The sequence below is a fragment of the Schistocerca serialis genome, chromosome 1, assembly GCF_023864345.2.
Source record: "Schistocerca serialis cubense isolate TAMUIC-IGC-003099 chromosome 1, iqSchSeri2.2, whole genome shotgun sequence".
NCBI classification, from domain to species: Eukaryota; Metazoa; Arthropoda; class Insecta; order Orthoptera; family Acrididae; genus Schistocerca; species Schistocerca serialis.
The window spans coordinates 268,627,697-268,637,962 of NC_064638.1; the positions used below are offsets into that span (position 1 = coordinate 268,627,697).

At 43.2% G+C, this 10,266-nt stretch overlaps 1 protein-coding gene across 1 annotated transcript; it reads right to left on the minus strand.

Annotated features, from left to right (window-relative positions):
- Positions 1 to 1,362: 1,362 nt before the first annotated feature.
- On the minus strand, positions 1,363 to 2,073 carry LOC126457263 (U1 small nuclear ribonucleoprotein A-like). The gene is made up of 2 exons (XM_050093430.1): positions 1,635 to 2,073; positions 1,363 to 1,574 (listed from the first exon to the last, which is right to left on the minus strand). The coding sequence occupies exons 1-2, from the start codon at positions 2,071 to 2,073 to the stop codon at positions 1,363 to 1,365; spliced, it is 651 nt and encodes a 216-aa protein (XP_049949387.1).
- Between the last annotated feature and the right edge of the window lie 8,193 nt (positions 2,074 to 10,266).

Consider the following 10,266-nt stretch of genomic DNA (forward strand, 5'->3'; position numbering starts at 1 on the left):
GAAGTGCCTAGAACCGCTCGGCCACACCGGCCGGCGGATATGTATGTTCAGGGAATGAGAGTAGGGGGAGGAAATGCAGGAGTTATGCACTGACGCTCTTGGCAAGTTTTTAGTGGAGGTGGTTTGCCGTCGTCTTCCTCCGACCTGTTATGAAGTACCAAGAGTGCATCTGTGGCTTGTGGATGAAGGTGATGAGTGCTTATACAGTATAGTGTTGAACATTTTGTGTTGTAATGGATGAAGGGAAGGCAGAGCATCAAACCCTGTGCCGGTACATATCCTACAGCTCTGAAAGTGAACAAAGGGGGCCGCCGATTTTAACGACCCCATCCGACAATGGATTACCATCAACAGTGCCACATGCACTCACTTCATTAGACCATGCGTCACCAGAAACTAGACGCCACGACATCTCTACCTTTCGTCCCCTTGTTGGCCAAATACTGACAGCGAAAGTTTCATCCAAAACCAGGATTCGAATCGGCTTACCTCCGATTCGAGCGCTATTGCATAGTTAAAATGTGTGTGTGCGGGTGTGAGCGCGCGCGTTTGTGTGTGTGTGTGTGTGTGTGTGTGTGTGTGTGTGTGTGTGTGTGTGTGTGCGTGTGTGTGTATGTGTGGGCGCGCGCGCGCTCGAGCTCGTAATCAGTACCAGTAATTTAATAGAATGAATAATACCATTCAAGCCGGCCGCTGTGGATGAGCAGTTGTAGGCTGTAGGCGCTTGAGTCCGGAACCGGGCGACCGCTACGGCGTCACGTTCGAATCCTGCCTCGGGTATGGATGTGTGTGATGTCAAAAAAATGTTCAAGTGTGTGTGACATCTTATGGGACTTAACTGCTAAGGTCATCAGTCCCTAAGCTTACACACTACTTAACCTAAATTATCCTAAGGACAAACACACACACCCATGCCCGAGGGAGGACTCGAACTTCCGCCGGGACCAGCCGCTCAGTCCATGACTGCAGCGCCTTAGACCGCTTTTTTTTTTTCACCAGTACAAAAGTTTAATTTTCCACATTACACGAGAACACAGATGACTCTTTTGCATAAATCTGCAATGCTCTCCTGAACAGTAAATGACAAACACACACACACACACACACACTTTTGAAGAATTGTAAAGCTTCAACATATCAAGACAATCACTCACTCCATTTTGCCACTTTTTCCAACAAAAAATATTACATATCTATGGTAATCAAACCAAAGCCTTAAATCCCTGGCAAAATTTAATATCACTTCATAATTCAGGTCTATGATGAAAGGCTCGTTTTAATACAACTTACAAAATGACAGTAGAGTCTTACAAACATTTTACTACGTATAAATATTACTTTTTAGCAAATGAGATTTTCATATCATGTGACAGTAATTTTGAAACCCTGTAGCGCGTCCTTTGCTGCTGCACTCTGCAATTCATTTTCAAATTCTACAAAAGCAATATCATGACGATTGGGTACCAGTCTCACTTCCTTGAATCCTCCGAACTGATTGAACAACATCGATAACATCATTTCACTTGTCTCATCAGGCAGGTTGGTGAAGAACAGGATTTGGTTTGGAGGTTGTTCTGGAACGGCAGTAGACACTGATAGCGGTGCAGCGGCAGTAGCTCCGTAACCTCTACCACCAGCTGCCCCGAGGACCGTTGTCGCTGCTCCTGGTCCCGCTCCCATCAAGCGAGCATTTTCATTTGCTGCTTTGCGCTTAGCTTTCTTGGAGTCTGGAGTTTCCTCAGCTGCCGGAACACGGTTAGCCTTTCTAGGCCTCTCTGCAAACGTACCTTTCATCTTAGCAATGATATCTGAGTCAGTTTTTGAATACTGCATTCGCATCGGCTTATCGTAAAATGGAAAACCTTGCGTAGAACGAAGAGCATTCGTAGCGGAACTAATATCTTTAAATGTCACAAATGCTTGTCCACGCATTTTCAATGTTTTCAATGCAACGGTGTCAAGAATCTGCCCAAACTGCGAGAAAATTGCACATAATGACTTCTTCAAATCATCTTTCTTAATCTTCTCGTTCAGATTGTCGATGTAGATAGTGTGACATGGCCGAATGCCCATCATATTTGAATCGAACGTCAGCTGACTGCACTAAACGCCACTTCAACGCATCTCTCACTCGAGATTCGTGTGCACTTACAGAAAAGGCTCTTGAGTGTTTGATGCCACAACTCAACCTCTTTAACAAGCTGAAAACAAATAGTGCCCACACACACACACACACAGAACCACTCTTACAGTTATACTCCTTAGGGTATTCAGGTTTAAGTAGTTCTAAGTCTAGGAGGCTGATGACCACATATGTTCAGATGTTAAGTCCCATAATGCTTAGAGCCATTGGAACATTTGGAATACATTTGGAATACCATACAACAATACTAACGTTTATGAGAACAACCAGTTTGAAAATCAGAAATTACAAATGGAACAGTACAAATGTCACCGAGGACGTCAACAAGAGACCATCAGCTAAATAGTAAAGCAAGTAACCCCAGCTTAAAGCTGAATTGTAACAAATGACTTTGGCGACACAACGGCTGTCATTCGAATTACGTCTGAAAAACAACCAACCGAAAGGATATGTAGTTTCCGCGGGAAAATCTCAACATTCAACACCTTTATACAATCTGGATATTGTCCATAGTCGGTCACAATGGTGTTTTCCTGCTGCTCATAGATTAGCAAGACGTTGTTTTCGAATAGGCAGTTCTGCAAATTACATTTAACCAACGTGATATGGAGAAAGGCTATATAATTCGTGTGCCGAAATTGAAACCATTCTTATTTTTTGATGTTGCTCAGCGACAGTCGTACAATATTTTCTTAAGGCAACCCACCGCCATTTGACTGTTTTGTTGTTTATTTAAGTACAACCCAGTTTTCGATCTTTTATGCCATTTTCAAGTATTTGATTTTATGTCTTTAACATGTGTTTATCATATGTTCAGGACAAAAAATCAAATACTTGAAAATTGCGTAAACGTATCTTGAAGACAAAATCAAATACTTCAAAATGGCATAGAAGGACGAAACCTGCATTCTGCGTAAATAAACAATAAAACAGTCAAATGGTGGTGTGTTCCTTTAAGAAAGCATTCTATTTACTTTTCAAACTCCAATGTTCGACTTCGTTTTAATACACCAAATAGAGGTTGTAGTGACAGTTTCACGTACACTGATCAGCCAAAACATTATGACCACCGCTCACTGCGACGCTGGTTGCCGCCTTGTGGAGTTGCGGGTACGTGACGCGGTAACAAAAGTATGTTAGTGGAGCAGACACGGAAGGGGGATCACCCTAGCGAAGATATGGCCTGAAAATGAGGAAATCCGTTGAAATAAGCGACTTCGACAAAGGGCAGATTATTATTACGCAGACTCTGTGAACGAGTATATCCAAAACGTCGAAGCTGGTCGAATGTTCGTGTGTTGCATTCGCGAGCATCTACGGAAAGAGGTAGAAAGACACTGAAACTAACACCAGGCGCTAAATGGTTGGACATCCACGACTCTTCACAGAACGCGTCTTGTCTGCTCGGCAAAGCAGGACACATGGCTATCTGCGACATCTCTGCCTCATGGGCACAATGCTAGTGCACGCACAAGTGTTTCGGAGCACATCGTCAGTCGTACATTGTCGAACATGGAGCTCCGCAGCAGACCACCCCTACATGTTCACATGTTGACGCTACGACATCGTCCATTACAATGGCAGTGCGCACTGGACCATCGTGATCCGACCGTCAAGCAATGGGGATGTGTTGGCTCTTCGGGTGAATCATATTTTTGCTACACTGTGTCGATGGTCGTCTCCACTAATATCGTTATCGAGGTGAACGGCGGTTCGAAACATGCAGCGCGCCACTAACTCAGGTTGATGGGCGGGGGGGGGGGGGGGGGGGGCAGAATTATGCTATGGGAGACACTCTCCTGCTCCTGCATGTGACCTGTGGTAGTAATCGAAGATACGCTGACAGTTGTGAACCATCTTCATCCCTCCCGGCTTGATGTCTTCACCGAGGGCGATGTAATCTTTCATCAGTAGAACTGTGCGTACCTCGAAGCCAGAACCGTGCTAAAGTAATTTTCGGAGCATTATAGTGAACTCACACTGATGTCTCGGCGACCAAATTACCCTGACGGAAATCCTATGTAACCCGCATGGATCGCTATCGGGCGTCATTACCGCGTACGCAACTCAGCGGCCCATTACTTACGCGAATTACATGACCTGTGCGTACACATCCAGTACCAGGTACCTCCATAAACCTCTCACCCAACTGTCGGATCCCTGATACGCAGAATGTGATGCATTTCGTTCCAAAGGTGGACAAACAACCTATTATGCAAGTACACCCGCATGTATTAGGTACATTAGTATGTAGATTGTGGACACTTGGGAATGTGGGTCTCACGGGAAAAGTGCAATGGATGAGTCCCTGCAGTCGCGCCATTCATCTGTGTCATTGGTGGCTCAGATGGATAGAGCATCTGACATGTAACCAGGAGATCCCGGGTCCGAGTCCCGGTCGGGGCACACATTTTCAGCTGTCCCCATAGAGATATATCAACATCACCTGTGGGTAGCTGAGGGTTTCAGTTAATTATCATATATTCTAGAGAAGCTGCATGGTTATCAATGGTATCTGTTCTTTCGAGAACAGTTACTACCTTCATATATTATGCAGGTGGTTATAATGTTTTAGATCATCAGTGCATCACATGTACGTGTAAGTTTGGTTTGAAATATGATGACTTGGTTTTGCTTGGGTGAAGCCAAAGATTATGTGACGTTAAAAGAAACTTACCATCAGAATGGAGGTTGTGGTCACAACCTAGTTTGCGGCGTAGGTCGAGCGTTTGATTAGTTTGGGAAATGACAATATGGTTGTGAATTTACGACACCAACGAAAGTTTGATGAAAGAAAAAGGGTTCATCGCGGAATGAAGCTTGTGGTGACAACTGATATGTAGCGTAGCCAGAGGCCTAGGTTAGATTATAAGTTGATATTTTTGTTACGACAGTTTTTCTCCGTCTCTTTCCACGAAACACGTCGCCCGCCCACTGCTCAGTAGTTGGCTGCGTAGAACCAGCTGCTGTCACACCTCCTTTCGCTCCCATCATATCTGTTGGCGAGCGCTAACAACATAGTCGTGCCAACATTTAAGACCGGACCTGGACCCTATCGAGACTGTTACTGAAACATGAAACATCGCAGTCAACACTGTCAAACGGCTGACTGCCATTCTTCTCGGCCGAGGCGATGACAAATGTGTCCCCTGTATCGCACAATAGCTTGGTGTGCCACAGCCGCATGGAAATGGCTCATCACGGCACTGCTGTTATATAACAGAAAAATGCGCTTGGATACTAGGTTACTCTGAGTCACGCCTCTGTCCTTGTACTACGCTGTCACTTGCCCAGTTTCCCTTAATCGTAGCAACAAACTTGGAACTGTGCTGTGCGTTGCATGTGTGTCCTTCGTGGGTAGGATCCAACAATACCTGTCAGTTTGTATACATTTCTCATTCACCTATTCATACACGGAAACCATGTCTGTTAATTCCGGAACCAGAGAAAACGACATTACAATGCACGCACCAAATAACAGTTATGCAGACCTTTACAGCACAAATGACCAGATCAGTGTGGAAATGGCGCTCTGTGGATCGTACTTCAGTCAGTTTTGTACAACTGTTGGGTGTGCTTACCCCGCGATGTAAATATGTGTAGTTACACTTTCCAATTCCAAGATAACTGCTTTAGAATGTGGCATTAGCAATTAATGACAAAAGGATTAAGTGCATCACCTGCATAAATTTGCACTTCAATCCAATAAAACTACAGTACTTCCACAGATACTGAATTTTTACATATTGTGTGTGTACAGATAACGTGAAATATGTGACTGAATTGGTAGGCAAGTCGGAGATTTAGAGGGTGTAAAATTTATGGCACAGAGCTGCTACCTCTGGCAGAAACAATTAGTGTAGTCCAGCTGAGCATAGAGTCGAACTGAAGGTGAACGAAAGTTAAGGATATGCCATTCCATGCTGCTGCACCTCAAGAGCTCGGTAATTGCAGTGGGGCACGAGTCTCTCAGCATCCTAAGACCAGAAGTTTTCAGTTTGTTGAGAGACGTGGGGAACGAGATAACCAGGACAAAATTCGAACACCCTCATCACCGAGGTGGCACCAGACAGCACAGGCAACATGTGGTCTTGCATTATCTTCTTGGAAGACATCTAAGACAGGGTATATTCACCAGTTTGACACATCAAAAATGTAGTGCCTGCTGACCTTAGTACCCGCTATGCCAATCAGACGCGAACGTGCTGTGCACCCTACAGCATCCCACATCATCAGACTTGGCCTGTGTGATGATGATGAATGCCATCTTGCAGCTTTCACTCATCCCAGAGACTACATACACAAATAGGTCTTACTTCATGCAGTAGCCGGCTGGTGTGGCCGAGCGGTTCTAAGAGCTTCAGTCTGGAACCGCGCGACCGCTACTATCGCAGGTTCGAATCCTGCCTCGGGCATAGATGTATGTGATGTCCTTAGGTTATTTAGGTTTAAGTAGTTCTAAGTTCTAGGGGACTGATGACATCAGCTGTTAAGTCCCATAGTGCTCAGAGCCATTCATGCACTACCCAGAACTGGGACTTGTCTGAAAAGACGAAGTTGTGCCACTCCTGAGTCCAGTGTCGTCATTGAGCGTGGAATAGCATAAATCTCTCTGCTGCCACAGCGAGTAAAGCCACAACAATAGTATCTACTTTCGTAGTCACTGGTGCTCCATATGCCACCGCAGTGTCTGTGTGGATATTTTTCTTACTTTAAAAAAGCCCATTTCCTGAATCCAGGTCGTCTAGCACTAGTCACATGGAGCCATTGAGAGCCATCGTGGTATTGAATATGGCGCTCCTGAACCCATCGATTCCATACTCAAATGACAGTCATGTTATCCCTACATGTAGGTGCGTCTTCTGTATAAGAAGCCCAATGCATATGGTCATCATTTCTTACATATGGAATGTAGTTGATGTTACTTCTTCCTCATGTATGTCCTTGTACTGAAATGCTCCTCATTTGGTAATTACAATTCATGCAGAATTGGCATTTATTGCATTCAGCTTCTTGATTTTGCGATGTTAATGGTCAGCTGTTTATATTAGAACTTCACAATTTCTTATTTACAGAAGATATCTCTCTTTACACAACAGTTAGACTATCTGTAGTTTTCGCTTTCCAATTTTTTTCCTAACAGAACGAATTTATTTCCATTAAAAATTATAAATGAAAAGAAACCATAAAATGCCCATGTGTTAATCGAAATCTCACAGCCCCTTTCCTAATTTTTAGACGTTCCTTTGGGCGAAACAGAACAGTAGCAGGTGCATGCCATTGCCAGGGGCACCATGGCAGTGAGTTTGCATTGCAAGACTTACGTACTGGCTTCCTCTGGGCAGCAGCTAGCCAGCTGTGGCTATGACAGCCGGATGTGACTGTCCAGGTATTATCTGGACTATGAATAACTATTGGTCATGGCTTAAATGCGAAGTCTTATGTGATATCTCAGATAATGTTGAAGGGCGTTAATCAGGCCTAATAGTGAGGTTACCCACAATAGGAGTATTGCTTTCTGTAGAAACTGTTAAGTGTATGACCATTCATTAGACTTAGAAACTCACATCATTCATCACGTAAATCGAATCATTTCATCATACCTTTACTTGCTGTCATGTAATGCCCTGTGTTCCAAGCTACAAGACACATTCACCAGTAATATTGCTGTCTAAAGGTATTCCTACATATTCATAATCTTGAAAATATTTATTTCGCAGTTTCTGCAAAACTCAGTGTTATGCCGCACCATCAGTTAGATAAATCTCTTGGCCCAGAGCATTTTTTGTGCATGTATTGCATGAGGATGCCTACCTCTATACCCTACACACACCCCTACCATACCCACCCACAGAAGAACGTATTCATATTACAAATAATGCCAAATAAAAACAATGGGCAAAAAAGTTAATCACCACCAAGAGACATCACACTAGTGCCACATGACTCCACCTCAGGGCTTGATAATGGCCACAAGGGTGAGAGTCCAGAAATTTCTTGAGGTATGACTTAAACAGCTAAAGTGATTCACTGATCATTAGACGCTATAGAGTAACTAAATTAAGGCAATATTGACAACTACATTTCACCTGCTGTTTCCAAAGGTGCCCACACATTTTCTGTAGGCACTGTAATAACACCATTTGTCTTGACCACAGTATTTTATTGACTTTACTAGCGTTTCCTTGCGACTCTTCCATCGTATGCCTTCAACACATGTACTGAAAAAACCTACTCCTCCCACTCTCCATGTCCACCTCTTCCTCCCTCTCTCTGTCTGTCCACTTCATTCTCCCACCTCTATTTGTCAATCTACCCCACACCACTCTCTCTGTCTCCTCCTCCTCCTCACTTTGTCCTAGTCCTCCATCCTCTCTCTGTGACCACAAGCTGCCTGCCCTCTCCTTCTGACCATGTCCTTCGTTCCCTTTCTCCTTCCATTGCATTTCACCACATTTCTCTTGCTTTTTCCAGCTGCAAATAACCCCTACACACTTTCAACCTGCTTCATGCATCTTGTAGGGAAGCAGCCTACTCACGCTGTAGTAAATTCACATCAGTCTTTCCATTGTGTGCCAGCCTAGTCCGCTGTAACTAGCTCTGACGTCATAAATGTTGCGCAATACTTTAAAAATCAAGCAAATAACCTGAAACGGTTCTAGCATGTCAGGAATAATACTAAATTAACATGTGTTGAATATCAGTTCGATAACTTTAGCCATTTTCGAAATTTGGACGTTTTTCTGTAAAAATCATTGGCGCAACAGAAAAGAGCTAGAGTGTTAAAAATCTATATGTAGATTCATCTTTCATAATAATTTAATAAAAAGAGTACTTTGGGTTTCACAAATTAAAATTTTAGTGGAAATTCATGATTTTCGGGTTTTTGTCTTAAAACTTAAGGAAGCAAGATAGATTAAGTAGGCTAATAAATAAGGCTAGGATGTTTATATCTAAGTATAATGGAGATCCGCTATAATCATAAGGACGTAAGAAGTTTCATTTGAATACCTATAAAACTACAGCGATAGCGTATCTCCAAAAGGCCAGTTCAGAGCTCGTCTACTGCGTGCAGTGTAATTAAATTATTTCTCTCGCCCAAAATATTTAACTTAGCCATGTCAAACTTTTATTATGATTACTTACCTGTGTGCTGAATGCACATTTAAATCAAGAGCTTCATCGGCCATCAGCAAAAGAAGCTATGATTTATTCGGTAACTTAATGTGGTGCATTACTAGCCCAGCGGCTAGTCGGGAGAGCTGATTTGATCAGGCGTTCCCTTAGCCGTCCGCACCGCGGCTTTATATATAAGAACGCTGCGCGAGGAAGCAAGGCCCCAGTTCTCTCCAGACGCTGAATAGCACACCATATGTGTCGGGAGTCGCGTCGCGTCGGTATCATTGTTACAAACAGCCTCGGATGCCGTATTAAGTTACTCGAGATATGCGTAACCATGAAATCATTTTCGAGTGAAGTATTAATTCTGGGATGATTTTAATTATCTAGCTTCAGTTTGCGTATGTCGTATTTTCATGTGCCGCCGCAGGACAAACATTCTACCATTATATAGCGTGGCGTTTGATGAACCTAATCATCAAATTATGGCGAGCATTCATTTTAACATTTAATTTGGACATTTATAGCTGCATCAGCGCATTGGACTCTGAACTGCTCTGTTAGTTACGTTGTGTGGATTCTTTTGTTTTTCATCTGTGACTTTCAGAATATACTCAACTATTTTAGAAAATCGTTTTTGATTATAAATCCCGGACAATCTCCTAATTCCTCAGAGCTATAAGCTGTAACTATAGGTGTATTCTCAGATGAAGTGGGCACTAGGAATTCTAATTACAGGCTTCACGTTTCGCTAATCACTTTCTGGTAGCCAATATTGTAGTTAGAGAGCCAGTGTTGAGAACGGCGAAAGACAGCATAAATAACATTCTAAATAATAGGAACATTTAACAACATTAATTCTATCTGCCGCCCCACAATCTCCCCTATTTCTCCTCTTTCTATCCATTTTCCCCTCCTCCTCATTTTATCCATTCCATTCACCTGCAATACTGTTCAGTAGAGCAGACCAATACTACTCCCACAACAAACGTGTCATGTAGGGG

What these genes read in the sequence shown, in the direction of transcription:
- LOC126457263 (XM_050093430.1), bottom strand. Translation starts at nt 2,073, where the DNA reads ATGGGCATTCGGCCATGTCACACTATCTACATCGACAATCTGAACGAG. An exon ending in AACGGTCCTCGGGGCAGCTG is followed by an intron (nt 1,575 to 1,634) that starts GTGGTAGAGGTT and finishes CTGCCGTTCCAG; the next exon opens with AACAACCTCCAAACCAAATC.